Source organism: Bos indicus, chromosome 7 (assembly GCF_029378745.1).
Source record: "Bos indicus isolate NIAB-ARS_2022 breed Sahiwal x Tharparkar chromosome 7, NIAB-ARS_B.indTharparkar_mat_pri_1.0, whole genome shotgun sequence".
NCBI lineage: Eukaryota > Metazoa > Chordata > Mammalia > Artiodactyla > Bovidae > Bos > Bos indicus.
Window position 1 is genome coordinate 44580623 of NC_091766.1, and position 16772 is coordinate 44597394.

At 52.2% G+C, this 16772-nt stretch overlaps 1 protein-coding gene across 4 annotated transcripts in view; it reads right to left on the minus strand.

Annotated features, from left to right (window-relative positions):
• Positions 1-16772, minus strand: part of FSTL4 (follistatin like 4) — a 660210-nt gene that overhangs the window by 52427 nt on the left and 591011 nt on the right. For all 4 annotated transcript variants that reach the window (XM_070793583.1, XM_070793584.1, XM_070793582.1 and 1 more), the window contains one exon: positions 10236-10402. In XM_070793583.1, coding sequence (XP_070649684.1) covers positions 10236-10402 — 167 coding nt within the window. The remainder of the gene's footprint in view (positions 1-10235; positions 10403-16772) is intronic.

The window sequence follows — 16772 nt, forward strand, 5'->3', positions numbered from 1 at the left end:
TTCTCTGAAACATTGCTCTGCTTTAAAAAGCCCCATTCCGATTACCCAGTAGAAGCTTCAATAATAAAAATAAAACACCAGATAGCTGATTTGTCCTGTGTCATAACAGAGTCATAAAGGGTTCATACCTGAGTCGCTTATGAAAAGTTAATAGTCACTTCTGGGGATGGCATATTTCTAAACTGAGTTGTTTCCCGTGTTAAAACCTAAGTCTGAAGGAAAATACATTTTGCTTGGAGTCTCAGAGGTTGGAAAGGCATTTTGAGAGAGGGCTGGGGAGCTGGGTGTGGCCCCTACTTTGGGAACCCCTCTGCGCCTACCTTGGTTGCTTCCCAGACAAGACTACAGACTCCATCCCAAAGGGCGACACCAGACCCGTTTGCTCTCGGAGTTTGGTGCTGGGGGTCCCCTGGCGTTTCCTTCTGGGATGCCTTCCTGAGCCTTCATATCCACAGCCCTTCCTTATAGGAGGAGGGCCCTTGTAGCCAGTCTCGGGTTCTGGCACCCTCTGCTCATACTGCCACCTCAATGGGATGGCGTGGTCATGGGGACTGCAGGCTTCTCAGGTCGAGGTGCCCACAGGCCCACTGCAGGGTGGTGCTAGGTAGCACCACCAGCTCGGTGTCCACGAGCTGACTGTGCACTGGGAATCTGACACACATCGCCTGGTTTAAGCCTCAGAAAAAAGCCCTGAAAACCACAAAGCAAAACAAAAGCCAGTCCCCACAGGATGAGAAAGTAGAGCCCTCCTGCACGATATATTCAGAGTCTGACCTTCTCTAGCACCTCCACTGCTATTACCACAGGCTCCATGCAGTGACTTCCACTGCTGAGCTCTGCGTCCTTCCTCCGCATCACAGCCCAACGACGCCCCTTGTATTACTCCCATTTAGCGTACTGTTTGCCACCTGTCTCCCTGACTAGCATGTGAGTGCCCTAGGGGAGGGCAGGGACACTGGTGCCTACTGCTCACTGCTGTGTTCCCAGTGCCTGGTGTAGGGCTGACACAGAGTGGCCCTCAGTAGATACTCATTGAGCAGACCATACAAGGCGCTGAGCTGGGCTCTCTGCAGGGGCTTTCCTGATTTTGGTTCTTTGGGTTGGACAATGGACATGTCCAGGACATGTCCTGCCTTCCCATGCCCCCAGATATTGCCAATCACATGAGGGTACAAATCAAGTGGCTGGTAGGGAGGCAGAGAGCCAATCTCAGGTCTTGTGCCCACTTTCCCACCCTGCCTCCTTCTCCACACTGCATTCTCAGACCTGGGCATGCTGGGAGGGCTCCACACATGGCAGCAGGCAGAGTCCATGTAACCCCAGACTAGGCTCATGGCTTCTGTGAACCTCTAACAGAGTGGCAACCCACTCCAGTGTTTTTGCCTGGAGAATCCCGTGGACAGAGGAGCCTGGTGGGCTGCTGTCCACAGAACTGCACAGAGTCGGACACGACTGAAGCGACTTAGCATGTATGCATGCATTGGAGAAGAACATGGCAACCCACTCCAGTGTTCTTGCCTGGAGAATCCCAGGGATGGAGGAGCCTGGTGGGCTGCCGTCTATGGGGTTGCACAGAGTCAGACATGACTGAAGTGACTTGGCAGCAGCAGCAGAGTTGCTTAGCCTCTGGTTTTTCCTCAGTGTTCCTGGGAGCAGAGGTGTGATCCTTCAGGTGTGGTGGGTGTGGGGCTGCTGGATGGGTGATGCACTACTTGGAACACCTAACTCATTACCAGCCTGTAACTCAGGCTCCAGGGAAAAAGTGATTCTGTACTCAAAAAAAAAAAAAAAAAAAGTCTCTGGGCTGAAACAATAGGCATCATATAATTATATTAAAAAGTGCATATTGTTTTCTGGGACATGAATACTGGCTACAGAAATCAAATTTCCCTCATTGGATGTAAATAAATTACTTTAAAAATTGATTTATAAGAAGTTACATAAAACTAAAGCTGCAATCCTTTCTCTCCTGGAGGTTCTCTGAGATGTGTCTGAATACTGCTATCAGTGCTTGATTGCATCTCTGTAATTGTCTTTTTATGGATGGCTTTTTTTTTTCTTTTTCTCTGATGCATAGAAATGTATTAGCAAAATCAAGGTTCCTTCCAGAAATAAACAGATGCTAGATTAGACCATTCTTTGTATTGATGCACATCTGTCTTTGGAAAAGAGACGATTTTACTTAAAGAAATGGTTTTTGCCTTTTACGAAGCTGTTTTCTAGGTATCTGCCCTTAATAAAGCAAGCAATTAAACAAGACTTAAGTATTAAACAATATTTAAGCAGAGGAAAGATGGGAGATGTTGTCACAGTGATACATGTGAGTCAGGTCGAAGTAATATGAAAATGAGCCATCAGTGCTGACTATTTAGTGACTAAATGTTGAACACAAGGACTCCAGAATGATTTCAGAGGTGAGGGTAATGGTATTGTCAACGCTGGGCTTCCCTTGTGGCTCGGCTGGTAAAGAATCTGCCTGCAATGCAGGAGACCTGGGTTTGATCCCTGGGTTGGGAAGATCCCCTGGAAAAGGAAACGGCTATCCACCTCAGTATTCTGGCCTGGAGAATTCTATGGACTGTACATGGAGTCGCAAAAAGTCGAACACCACTGAGCAACTTTCACTTTTCACTGTCAATGCTCCAAGTTAAAACTCCATTTAGAGACATTTATTCCAAGCTTTTCTAACTCTGCCCTTCTCAGGAGCTTCCTTGGCTCTCTCTGGAGAGGATGGAGGAAGTAGAGGGTCTTTCCCTCCCGGCCGATTTGACTCTGTCCCCCTGAATCTCGTGAACCCTAGCATCCCACCTGCACAAATGGACCCAAACACCGCAGCGCCTTGGTGATGGCGGGTCCTCAGAGATGTCTGCACTGCACGTGCCCCTGCATGCAGCACTACCTAACAGGTGGGCAAAACACCCAAACCACGCCTCTAGCCAGACCCCTGGACACACCCCTACCCTCACCCCACGGAAGGAACTAGCCTGCCCCCCTCGGAAGCAAGCAAGGAAGGGAAACTGTTGTTTATTTTTGCTCCCCTCTGCTGCAGCAGGGTCCCCAATAAAGCCTTGCCTAAAGTTCTTGTCTGGCCCCTAGCCTATTTCTGTTGACTGAAGGAAGGCCAAGAACCCTGGTCGGTAACAAACTGAAGTTTCAGACTGTCTAGAACCTGCTGCCTTCATCTGGGAAGCCTGCAATCCTCCCCCAGGAACACTTATATCATGAGTCCCCAAGCCAAGAGGGCCTTCCCAGCTCCTCTAACATGGATCACACTGTCAGCCAAGATGGCTGATTGGCATTCTTGCTGTTTATGAAACATCCTGGAGAGGATTTGATTCAATTTCCTTCTGTGGCTCATTTCAGGGACCGACAAGGCTTACCATCAGGAATTTTCTCCTATTACGGTGTTTAAAGCTTGTGTACACCGCTGGAAGGGCTATAAACTTGGTGCAACTCTTTTTTGTAGGGAGATTTGGCAATATCCATCAAAACAGAAAATGTGTCCACCCTCGATGGAGTTACTCCACTTCTAAGAACTTAAACAACTACTTACAGAAATGTGGAAAGAGGTACGTATAAAGATGCTCACTGCTGTGCTGTTTGCAGATGGTAAAGCCTAAAAGCAGCCTGAACGTGAACTCCCCAGCATGGGGCTTGGAGTTCTGCATTTAGGGTCTAGAAGCTGGATCAGAACCTTCCTGAGGACCCCTGTACCTTTGAGATGGGGCCAGAAGTGATCATTAAGCACAGGTACAGTGGAGAATGAGGGGTGACCCTGAGGAGGCCACTGAGAAAGCTAAGGCCAGATGAGGTACCTGGAAGGGCAGAGTCCCCCATGAGCTCTACAAGCTGTTGTACCATGGGCCAAGCTCTGTCTCTAGGCGAGCTTCGGCCAATCCTCCTAGTGGTTTGAGCTTATCCAAAGCTCAAAAGAACCGGATGTGCATCCGTAACCAGGGTTTATTTGACAGGAGCTGGAGAGAACTGGCCAAAACCTTTGAACGCTTTAAGTAGAGTGTTTTCCAAGATCTTAAAACAAAATGTACCCAAGCGTTTAATGAGATTATTTTAATGCAGAACCTACAACCACCGTCTAGCATGTTGCAAACAGCTCTCCATGCTAATCAAACGCCTCTCATCTTTTTACAATGGATTCATGACTGGTTCATATAAAGACAATAAAAATTAAATGAGTCATGAGCTCCTAAATCATTCTCTTTTGGTCTTTTTAATAACTCACTTCCAAAGAAGAGCTGGCTGAGAGCGTATGCTTCATTAGAGTTATTTGTCCATGGTTTTACACCATTTAGGCATGGGAAAAAAGTGAACCTTTTAACACATCCTTCAAACACTGCCACAAATACTTTCTTCTAATGGGTTTTGTTTTTCTGCTTTTATCACTGTACTCTGCCTGTCGACATTTGAAAGCCCCAAATAGGGAGATTTGGTGAAAGAAAAAACCAACAAAAAAGAGTGGCTCTTTCAAGTCATTTGCAATATACTAGGGTTTGTTGTGAGCTTTTTTTTTTAAAGAAGAAGAATACAATAGAAAAATATCCTGAGAATATCTTGGCCAAACAACTCCATGTGCTGGTCTAAAAGCTTTCTGCCTTCTCTTTGCTGCGGCAGAAGCCAGCAGCTAATGAGACCTGGAGCACCAGACACACAGCTGCACCCAGAGTGGACACTGGGGCTCAGGTACTGTAGCCATTACTGCTAGAGCAGAAGGTGGGTCCAGCTGCCCCAGAGCGAGACCCTGGCAGTGCTGGGTGCTAGACGCTATTGTCCTAAGAGCAAGGAACCCATGAAGCTCTAACTGGGGTGTGCAGGTTGGCTGCAGGCTCTGGTAAGTTCCTGAAACCCGAGTGAAAGAATTCCACTTGCCTCATAGGGTTGTGATGAGGATTAAATGAGATGATGCTTCTGAATGGACTATCATGGAGACCGGCCCCCCAGACACAGCAGCATCTTGGTACCGATGGTAGAAATACCTGTGTTAACACTAGCAAGGATTTGGGGATCAGCTAATTTCTGGGACTTTGGGGATGTCTTCTCCCTGCTTCTGCTCCCCTCATGGGCAGCCCCTGTCCCTGGGGACATAAGGGACAGTGAAGAAGACAGTTACATGGCGAGGGCAGGTGACATTGTTGGAGCAGGGGGTGCAGACTGGGTTTGGGGACGGTCCCTTCACTTCCTGAGTAGCTGCTGTGTGGTCTGGGCAGGGCGCTGAGGCCAGGACGGGCCCTGCTTCTGCAGATAGTGGGGCAGCCTCCCCCCACCCCAAAGAACACCCAGTGTGCAAGGCCTGGCTAGGTGAGGAGTGTATGGATCTGCTGCTGAGATGGGCCCCACCCTGGACTGAAGACTGGCTCTGAGCCCTTAGGAGACAAGAAAGATTGAGGCTCTGTTGTCTGGTGAAAAAGGGAGCTTCCTGGCTCCTGTGCACAACTCGTATCCCACAGGGCCCTGTCTCCCAGGTGATTTCCTTATCACAGCACTACATGACCCCAGGGCCCAGAGAACCCTCAAAGGGGAACCAGTTGGTCCCCTTCCTGCTTCGGTACCTGTGGTGAGGGCATCTCACTGCCTCCTAAGGCAGAGTCCTTCCCTAGTATAAGCTCCCCCCACAGGCTCTGGTTGTGGCCCCCGGGGATGATAGGGTGCCCTTCTCCCACGTGGCCCTGTGCTGTCTGAGCAGAGCAGGACAGAGGCTAGGCGGGCTGACCACAGGTCCACGGAGCTGGGGGTGCTGCTGAGAGGTGCCCGTCACCCTGGCACACCAGCATAGGTACCCTCCTGGCCAGCAGCCTGGCCTGAGACCAGGGCACCTTCTGAGCTGGAGCCATGGCCCTGGGTCCTTGAGGGTTTGAGGCAGGGGGTGCAGGGCCAGGTCTGAAGCTGCCAGACCCACAGCTGCTCCTGTAGAGATCCCAGCAGTTGGCTGGGAAATAAACAAATTATAGGCCGCCTTTGACGGTGCACGAGTAGAAACTGTCATGCAAACAGAAGGAGGCATCATAATCTGGAGACCCACTGCCGGGAGCGGGGCAGATTCCCACCCCAGCTGGGGGGCGCCGGCCTAGGGGGCCTTTGCACTTCTAGTATCCAGTGCTGCCCTCTGCTTGGGGAGGGGTTGTTTTTCTGGTTGAAGCTGAGTCAGGGCCCCTCATGGTCCGGGCTGCAGAGAGATTTAGATGTCTTGCTGTGGGGAGGGCTCAGGCATCCTTGAGGGGGAATACCAGGTCCCTAGGACCAGCTACACTGTGCTGCGCTGTCCCCTCGAAGCCAGGGAGAGTGTCTTTGCTCTATGGCTCTGGACTTGTCACTCGGGAAGTGAATCCAGAGGAGGGTTCCTCATGTGTGCTGTCTGGACAACTGTGTACATACTGGCGACTCCTGACTGCTCCTGACAGCGACATCGCTCACTGGGGAATCTGAGGGGCTCCTCCTTGCGCGGCTCCGGGCTAAACGGGCACATTTACTTTCTGAGCAAATATTATTCTGATGCTTGGGGCCTCCTTGATGTTGGCAAGTCAGAAAAGTTTAATTACATGTGTCATTAGCATGGCATTCTGTAATAGCTCTGTGACCGAATTCATTAACGGAATTCTTAACAGATAAGACAAGACAAATTAATATTTTGTTGCCCATGAAAGCTTCTCATTAAGAGAGTAGTGAAAAAGTGATTAATATTTTGTTGCCAATCAAGATGTCTCATACAAATGACAAAGAAAGGTGGCCCACACCTCTGTGCACTCTCTAATCTCCCCGCCTTGGGTTTTGTAAGCTGATCAGCTTTCCCCATCAGTGCAGTATTTCGGAGCCAGTCACTCGTTACAAGGCCTGTGATCGTGTTGTGTTTCATCTCTGACTACGGCAGGAGCGGGTAGGCACTGAGGTGCCACAGGCTGGGGAGCTCTACGAACCCACTGATCCCTGATCTTTGCTCTACCAGGGTAGCCCCCCTGGACTGTTCTCCCCTGACCCGTCTTGCTTCAGGAATGTCCTGTGTATCCTGATGACCCAGCCCTGCCCTGATGCAGCCTAATTTCCTCCTATGGCTACTCCCCTCACTGTCCAGAGCAGGGCTGTGCTTAATGAACCCCTGCTGTGTGCCAGTCACTGGGTGGGGTGCCCTCCTGTCAACACGCTCAGCCTGAAAATGCCCTCTTAAGGTGGACAACCTCATCTCCGCTGCCCCGCAGGCTCAGAGCAGGTGTATGGCTCACCCAGGGCGGCCCTGGACCCACTGGAGGTGCTGGTCAGTGTCTCCCCCTGGATGAATCAAGGCTGACCTGAATCAAGGTGACGACAGGCTGTGTCATCCCAGAGTCACATCTACCTGACGGGGGCCTCACCAGATTGCACTGACTGCTGGTTGGGGACTCAGGCTGCAAGGGGTTGAGAGTGCTGTCTGGTGGGAGAAGTAGTAATAATAGAAATAACAACAATGAGAGCATAATAGCATGGACATCATGTGCTAAGAACTTCATGTGTCTTTTAATCCTCATTATAGTTCTATGCTGCTGCTGCTGCTGCTAAGTCACTTCAGTCGTGTCCGACTCTGTGCGACCCCATAGACGGCAGCCCACCAGGCTCCGCCGTCCCTGGGATTCTCCAGGCAAGAACACTGGAGTGGGTTGCCATTTCTTTCTCCAATGCATGAAAGGGAAAAGTGAAAGTGAAGTCACTCAGTCATGTCTGACTCTTAGCGACCCCATGGATTGCAGCCTACCAGGCTCCTCCATCCATGGGATTTTCCAGGCAAGAGTACTGGAGTGGGTTGCTGTGAGGCAGGATGTATTATTCATCCCCTTTCCACAGAAGAGGAAACTGAGGCTTAGAGAAGTCAAATGCCATTTCCAAGGTCGCTAAGCCAGTAAGTGGTAGAGCTGAGACTTAAACCCAGGTCCCTTTGACACTGGAGCCTGTTTGTGCCCTTCATAAGTAAGGCTGTGCTGTCACTCTCCTCTCTGGAAGGCAGGTATACATGTGTGTGTATGTATATGTATCTGTGTGTGTGAGTGTGTCGTGTGTGTGTTTGCATGTATCGGGCCAGGATCCCTGTGGGGCTAGCACTGCCCTGCGCCCTCACTTGGGGGTTTCTCAGAAGCACAGGGCCCTGCTTGCTTGAGGGCTGCTCACTTGCCGAGAGGAGCAAGTGTTTCCTGGGAGGTAACGAGAGGCCATTAATCTCCAGTTGCACCACAATTACCCAAATTGCTAACCTCTCTGTGAAAAGTAGAAATGCAATTGAGCTGGTGCTGGAGGCATGTTCGAGGGAGGGGAAAGACACTCAAAGTAATTTAATTAACTGATGGCAAGTGCATTAAAAGGAGCTCTGCCTTTGCCTTTATTTCTAATGTCTTTAAATAGAGCATCGAGCAATGCACATGGACGTTCAGACACAGGCGGGCCTGACCTAGATCTGAATTAATCACCACTGGCCAATTGTGGTTAAAAGCTGACAACCCACCTTGAGAGGTTCGCACACACAAATGTGCACCCCAGAAACACACATAGCACGCACATGCACACATACATACACAGCCTAGTCTTCACAAGCAGGACACTGCCTTCCCTTGCTAAGATCTCAGGGCAGCCCTGGGCATCTTAGGCTCAGAGGAAGAACTCTGCCCACTGAGCACCTGACCAGCAAGCAACCAGGCTTGTGCTGGCACTGACATTCAGAGGTGGGTGGATACTGTCTGTGCTCACTATAGAGGGGAAACTGCAAGGAAACCATCTTGCCTGGTGTGACAAAGGTGGGGGAAGGGCACTTCTGCCCAGCCCTGCCCAGGGCTGGACTCCAGAGTGACCCCCTCTTCCCATCTGCCTCCCCGACCGTCTTCAGTGTGCATCCAAAGGGACCCAGAGAGTGGCAGAGTCCCAGCTTTATGATTTCTGTTACCCTCTCTTTCCACAAAGCAGTCTCAGAGCTGGATGAGATCTTTAAGGTCATGGGGTTTAGCTGCCTTCTTATGGCTGGCAGCACTGTTTACCATGACCCTGAGCTTGTATGCCTCTAGGGACAGGGAGCTCACTATCTGATATGATGGGTCACTCCAGTGCGGGGCAAGGCTGATGGCTGGAGTGGTGCTCCATCCAAGCAGTTCCGATTGGTCTCTTTTTGGGGTGCACACTGGCCCTTTGTGCTAGTCCAACTCATGGGGTCACACAGTCCAGGCCAGTTCTCTCTGCTGGCACCTTAACCCCCACCTTACAGCTGCTAGTGTGAACTGACCACTGACTCCACAGGTCTTCCTTCTTGGGGCCAAGAGGCCCATTCTGGGTTGGCCTGTCCTGAGCCAAGGAGACCAGGGCTGCTTGTCTTCTGCCTGAAACTTGAATTCCTGTCACTGTAGCTCAAGACCTATAGACCATCCTGGCAGCACCCTGCATGGGTGACATTACTCCATTGTCTCACATGAACTCCTGGGAAACCACAGCCCCCTCGCCGCCCACCCTCCTTGTGCCAAACCTGGGCCAGTGCAGACTCTTCAATCCTTCTATTCCTCAAGGCCCACAGAAGGGAGGCACCACTAACATTGCTTTTCTAATAGATTAATTCACTGAGGATACGTTTAAGAAACTGTCCAGTCATAGAGGCAGAGTGGGGTGATGCTGGGACCCCAGTGCACACTGCCTGGGGTCCTCAGAGCCCAGGAGGCCCCCCATTGCTCACGTTGGGCTGTGAGGACACAGGAACTCTCTTTTTCCTCTCAACTCATCACATCCATACTCCTTGCCCAGCAAACAAGACCCCTGGGCAGGTCCCTCTGGTCTGATCTTGTTTTCTTTTATCTCGCCCCCTGCCCCTGCCTTCCAGTCAACCATCCCAGAGGCCACCTCTGCCCTCCACAGGGGGTGCCCTCTCCCCAGTGTTTAGCTGTCTGTGCCCTTCCCAGCTTCAGGATCTAGAGACTCTCCCAGGAGAGAGCATCTTCCCCCACAAGCCAGATGCTCTCCCCTTCCCGGGAACCTCCTGCCCCATCCACAGACTTGCCCCCAGTATTCACCTTATTCTGGGCCTGGCTGGAAGTTTGCAGACATCATCCATCCATCCTATTCTCTGCACAAGGTGGGACTGATAACTCCAGACACCAGACAGCAGGCTGGATGGCACCAACAGGGGATATGAAAAGAAAGCCCTCTGGCCCTGCAGCTCCCACAAGGCATCTCACACAGCTGGCCACCCCAGGCGGTGGAGCTGAGCTCAGAGCCTGGTGACTTACGTTGATGTCTTCCAAATCCAGGAAGTTTAGGGCCAGCCCGTTGCGCTTCCAGACGATGGGCGGCCGTAGGTCTCCGCGGATGGCGCAGGTCAGCACTGTGCTCAGTCCCACGGTCACTGTAGCCACACTGACCCGCTCCTCGGGGGCGAGGCTGAGCTGCACCACCTCTGCAGGGAAAGGAGATGTTGTCAGCTGCAGGCCCACGGGGGTGAAGTCTCTACTCGAAAGGATGTGGCCAAGGGGATCTACTGCAGGTCAGGGGCCTGGGGAACTTCAGGGATCAGGAGCATTATCTACAGTGGGCTGGCTAAATGGACAGATGGACACAACTCCTGGGAGAGGGGCCATGATTTATGTCAAACGCTCCAAGGGCTCTGTGAGTCACATCAGGTTAGGAACCATAGCCAGCGCAGGGGAAGTGTCAGGGCTGTGGATCTGTAAGTGGAGCCAGGGAGGTGGGCTGCTGGGGCCATGGGGCTGCCCCGCTGAAAGCGGGGAGCCAGATGCACCGGCCCCGCCCTGTGCTCACCAGGCCCCATGGAGTCCAGCCCTTGCCAAGTGCAGTCAAGGTCCGCTGGCTGGACCGACAGGTTTCTTGCCCACCTGGGGGCAAATTAAAGGTTGCACTGTCTGCAGTCTGGGGAGAGAACTGGCTGACCTTTGAAGGTTTGCTGCTGCCTAAGGAGCCTGTGAACTTGGATTTGGGTTTCTGTTCAGCGACCGTGCACTGCAGCCTTTAATTTTTTTGAAGTGTACTTTGGGCTGCACAAATGACTAATCCTTGCCACTTCACACTTGATAACTGGCATTAAGACTGATCACTTGTCAGGCAAATGGGGAGGGTCTAAATTATCTCCCTTTTAGAATCACAGACCTTTCAGAATTCTCAGGGTTAATAAAAAAAATCAAACTCAGGCTACTCAAATGCCAAAATGGGATGAGGTTTGGAGCGGGGAGTCGCTAGCTTCGCTGACTGCATGGCCTCCCTACTGCCCTTCCCTCATATCTTCTTGGGCAGCTTGGGGAGGCAGCGTGGGCGGAGGGAGGCGGGCTGGCTCTGGGGACCTGGGTTGATTCTAGGATGCTGGCAAAGGGTGCTAGGACCTGGGGGGGCCCTGACAGGTGTGGAGCAAGGCCCAGAGTTGGGACCTGAGCTCTGCGACTTCGTGGGACACATTTGAGCTGTGACCAGGCAGCACACCTAGGCTCACACTCTCTTGCTAGTATGTGTGTGTCGGGGGGAGGGGGGCGGTGGAGAAGGGGAGCAAAATCCATCAGAGGTGCCACACATCGACGAGCAGGTGCAGTGAGAACTGGTGCAGTAGAGACCAGTTCAGCCCTGGGCAGCAAAGCCCTTCCCCCAACTACAAACATTCATGGTCCAGCCCTGGGCCCACAAAGATGAACAAGATATACACTAGGTGCTTAATCAGTGCTTGTTGGATGGCTGAATGAAAAATGAAGGAAATAGAAATACAGAGGGAAAAAAAGGCAACAGGCCAGTGGAGAGGGGACAATCACACACAGGAAAAATGGGACTCCTGGTGAAGGAGCCACATGGGGCAAGATAAGCACCGAGTGATTGATGCAAACGGCATAATATTTTATAAACACTAAAGTGATGCATTTCAAGCTCCCTCTTAAATCATGTTCAACTTGCTGCCCTCCCACCTCTGAGTCATGAGGCTTATTGCTCAGGGCAGAGAAGGCATTAACCCCCCTGTAGCAAGACCCAGGTTTCAGAGATTCAGAGGGGCAGAGACGCGGAGAGGGATTTACTAATATTGTTTAGCTCCCACTGTGCCCAAGTACAGAGGAGACTGTTCTCCCTCCTGGGATGAGCCTCAAGGCCCTATGGAAGTGGGAAGGGGCGTGGAAAGCCCCCTTGTCCCCAGGGGAATAGGGAGGAACACAGCGGGAAGGGCAGAGAACTTGCCTGCTTGTATGCAGGTGAGGGGAACCAAGGAGGCTCCAAGAGGAGGCTGAAACCTCCCTCACCCGGCTGGCGCCCCTCTGCACCTAGAGTGACCACACGGACGCGGCAGAGAGCCAGGGTCTGCATTCATCTGCCAGAGCCCCCTTGATCCTGAGTGGCGTGGAGGGGCCCAGTGGTTCATGGTGCGCTCTGTGCCTCTGTACTTGAGGACGGCATTGGACTCTCAGACCTGAGCCTGACTGTGCCAGCGGGGGCTTGGCAGGCCGAACTGTTGGGAAGCATGGGATTCTGGACTCCACTGGGCTGAGAGTGCCCAGACCAGGAGCACAGTGGCGCTGATCCCTGCTGAGGGTGCCTGTGGGCAGGGCGACCAGGGGCCCTTGCAGTGGGACCAGAGGTGGCAGAGGACAGCCAGCCGTATGCCTCCCTCTACGCTCAGAAACACAAAGTTGTGTTTTAAACAGTTGTAGAAAAATGTCTGGAGGAGCCTGTAGCACAGGGCTGAAAATAAACAAGCAAACGAACCCAAGTGGGAAGCCTGTGCGGCTCGCCATCCGCCGCTGGGACGGCTGCTTCCCACTTTTTTCCTGAGCATGCCCCCAAGCATTCGTATGTCTGAAGATGTGCGATTTCACAGGAAAGACTCAGGAAAAATTAGAATGTGTGAATACTGACAAAACCATCATAATTCTGCTCCTGTCAGCTACACAAATATTAACCAAACAGCAAATATTTGGATCATTTAAAGTTTAATTAAATGAATGTTTTATTAGATTTAGTTCATGTCAATATTCCCTAGGTCCTTTAAAAATTCTAGAGAGATTTATGGCCAACGAATTGCTCCTCACTGAGGGTGTTTTACTGTTCAACACATGTTCCCCGGCAGGCCCCACTTCCCTGCTAAGTGACCTCCCAGGGTGATTTCCCAGTGAGGGAAAAATGAGGCAACCTCCCAGGTCGGGGCTCGAGTGAACCGGGCAGATGTGGGGCTGTGGCTTCGGACACCTGGCCCCCCCCGGTGCTGCTGGAGATCCCCAGGCAGCCTTGGGCAGGTCCCTTCCCATCCCCGGTCCCCAGCTGAGTCATGAAGGGTTGGTCTAGGAGGGCTCTGGAGCCCTGGCCAACTTTTAGGCTCTGGACTCTGCATGTACGGTTCTGAGCAGACGTCCCTGTTCATCCTCCTTTGTCCTGCCAGCGCCTGGTTGCTGCTTCCCCAGCACCATCTGCCTCTGTTCCCTGCCCACTTGCCGTGATGGTACAAATGATGCCTCAAGGGGCAGCATGAACACATGCCAAGCCCCCACGGGTTCCCTCCTGATGCTCCCTGAGCCCTCCTGTCCTCTCCCTACAGGTCCTCGAGAACCTCCTGTGTGGTCACCGCCTCCCCCAACCCCCAGTTTGTCCCTGTTGTCCCTGAGTGTCCTGGTCACCACTTGGAGGGCAAGGTATATCAGGGCTCTGCTCAGAAGCTACCAGCAGCTCCCCATCACCCCCAGATTCATCACGAATTGAGAACAGTCCCTGACCTTGCCCCATAGTTTCCCAGTTGACTCAATCGTACCTGCTGGCTCCCATCCCACTGTGGTTTGGGGCCTAAGCTTGTGCCTACTTGGCACCTTCTACTTGTCTATTCTGAGACCCTCAGCCCCAGTCTCTAGGATGACCTCATGGGATGTTTCTGGGACCCTATAGTCTTCACATAAAGGGAAACTTAGACAGACATTGGGTGAAGAACATTGAAAGTTGTCCTGGTGAACCTGTCATGACTTTTTCAGGCTTAAGTAACAGAAATTCTCTGAAATGCTCAACACACTTAGGAAAAGAAAAAAGAAAGGGGTTGATCTTCATGCCCGTAATTGGGAAAGCTCAGGGGTGGAGGAGACTGCAAGCATCCAGGGCCCTTGACACTCTCTGCATGGCTGCAAGGAGTCCAGGGGTGGCCTCATGGTCACATTGTTCCTGTATGTGGGATCCTGGACAAAGGGCCCAAATCTTTCCTAAGGGCCCTGCAAAAAGCACGGACTGAACTCTGATTACCCAGACTCATCTCCTATGTTCTTTCACGAAGCAATCTCCCGGGCCAGGTGATGAAGTGCTCTGCAGTCACAGGACTGACTGACCCACAGCCCTGGGCCATGTGACCACTTCTGGACCAGGTGCTGGGTGCTTAGAGGTGGGGTCAAATGTCATGCTAAACAGGGTGTATTGGGCAGATCAATACCCTGTGGCCACTGAAGACACACAGAGAGGTCCTCTTTGGTTCCCTCCATCCCTTCACAGCCCCATCCGGAAGCCTAGGCATGGTAAAAGACGATAATGGGAAGAGGGATGGAGCTGTGTTGTGCAGACAATGAGAGTCATCAGAAGGAAATGTGATCTCAGTTATTGCACCTACCCCCAACCTGCCGGGTGGCACTAGTGGTAAAGAAACCATCTGCCAATGTTGAAGATGTAAGAGAGGCGGATTTGATCTTTGGGTCAGGAAGATCGCCTGGAGGAGGGCATGGCAACCCACTCCAGTATTCTTGCCTAGAGAATCCCATGGACCGAGGAGCCTGGCTGGCTATAGTCCATAGGGTAGCAAAGAGTCAGACGACTTAGCATGCATGCACGCATGTGCAACTGCATGCCTGCTCACTACAGAGCGATAGCAGAGGGCTTTGTGGTGGTGGTGTGGACCAGCTGAGGGGACCCCACAATCCTCTTAAGTTTCCCATTGTGATGGGGACCGGAGGAGGGCCAAGAAGCCTGGGATTTGTGGAGATGGCCCTCATATGTGTTCAGTGAACACACTGACTGAACTGTGGGCTGAAGCTCACCACTGCCCAGGCACGCCTGTAGATGAGGGGACTCAGATGTGTCTGGACCTGGACTCTGCTGCAGTGGGGTCAAGAGTCATCAGAGAGGGAGGTAGAGAAGCCACACTGCAGCCCTCCAGGGAGCAGCCTGCGGAAGGGCCAGCAAGGGTTCCTTCCAACTCTTGACTATGACTTTGCTGCTCCCATGGTGCTGACCATCTGTGGTTCCAGGGCCACTCTGTGGGAAGTGTCCATAGGTTTCTGGGGCACCGAGCAACAAGACCTGCCTTGTGCCCAGAGCATGTTGGGGACAGTGACAGAGGGCTGGGCTGGGGGCTCCGGTCAGGTTCGGGGTGAGAAGATATCTGTAGAAAGGGTCTCTAGAAAGAGAGGGCTGGACTGGGGAGCTTGTCCAGCACTGCTGGCAGAGCTGCCCACAGAGAGATGATGTCCTTGCTGTAAGAGCCACACTGGAAGGCTGCCAGGTGGTAGGCAATTGGAGGAGGGCAAGGGAGATCAGGGTTCCTCACAGCTTGGGACATCTGTCTCCCTATAGGCCAAGCCTTTGGACATTAGTCAGCTTCCCCTTATTCCTCGTGGGAGGAGGAGGCTCAGGTAGCATTGCCATGACTACCAAAGTCAGCGTGGGTTGCTCAGCGTAAGAGAAACCTTCCTCCTTCACTTGAGGCAGAAGATAGATGGGGCCCAGGCTGAGCAGCTGTCCCCTGTGGACAGAGCTGAGTCCTGCTCGGATAAAAGATTGAGACATCACAGGTTTCTCATTCTTGAAGTCAATGAGCTCTCCCAAACTACACTTGCACAGAAAGGTTCCTCAGAGGTCAGAGAAGGGAGGGATCTCCAGACCATAATATGTTCCGTCAATTTCCCAGAAACCCTTGCCCTGGAATCCATTCTGGCTAAGAGATGTGTATGCACATGGTTGGCGGTGCTGAATCAGACCAAATGTGGACTCAGAGCCAGGCAAAGCAAGATGATTGGCCAGGGGAAACCAGAAGCCCTGCCCAGTATAAGTGATTTAAACTACCCCAAAGGCATGATTGGAGAAGGCAACAGCAACCCACTCCAGTACTCTTGCCTGGAAAATCCCATGGATGGAGGAGCCTGGTAGGCTGCAGTCCATGGAGTTGCGAAGAGTCGGACACGACTGAGCGACTTCACTTTCACTTTTCCCTTTCATGCATTGGAGAAGGAAATGGCAGCCCACTCCAGTGTTCTTGCCTGGAGAATCCCAGGGACAGGGGAGCCTGGTGGGCTGCCATCTATGGGGTCGCACAGAGTTGGACACAACTGAAGTGACTTAGCAGCAGCAGCAAAGGCATGATTCTTTCTCTGAGCCCACCCATGTATATCTATCCACACTTATTTTTTTCCTGCTAATAAATGCTTTACTTGTTTCACTTCTTTCCACCTCTTAATAATTCCTTTCTCCAAAGCAGAACTTGTCACTGGCCACTGGCCCCAGTGGTCTAGTGACTAGGATTTGACACTCTCACTGTCTCAGCCTGGCTTCAATCTCTGGTCCGGGAGCTGAGATTCTGCTTCGAGCTGACGCAGGCTGAGACACCAGAGACCACACTCAGCACGCTGCATGGTGGTGGGGGTCCCCCCTGGGCTGTCTGACCCTCTGGTAACTAGCACAGTGCCTGGCACACGGCAGGTAGGCTTCAGGTGCAGTCCTGGGAGACACGTCCCTGGCTCTCAAGGCCCTTCAAGCCAGAGTGGCAATGCCCTTGGTTTTCCAGACACAGCCCTCACTTCCCTCCCCATATACATGCCCTCGGT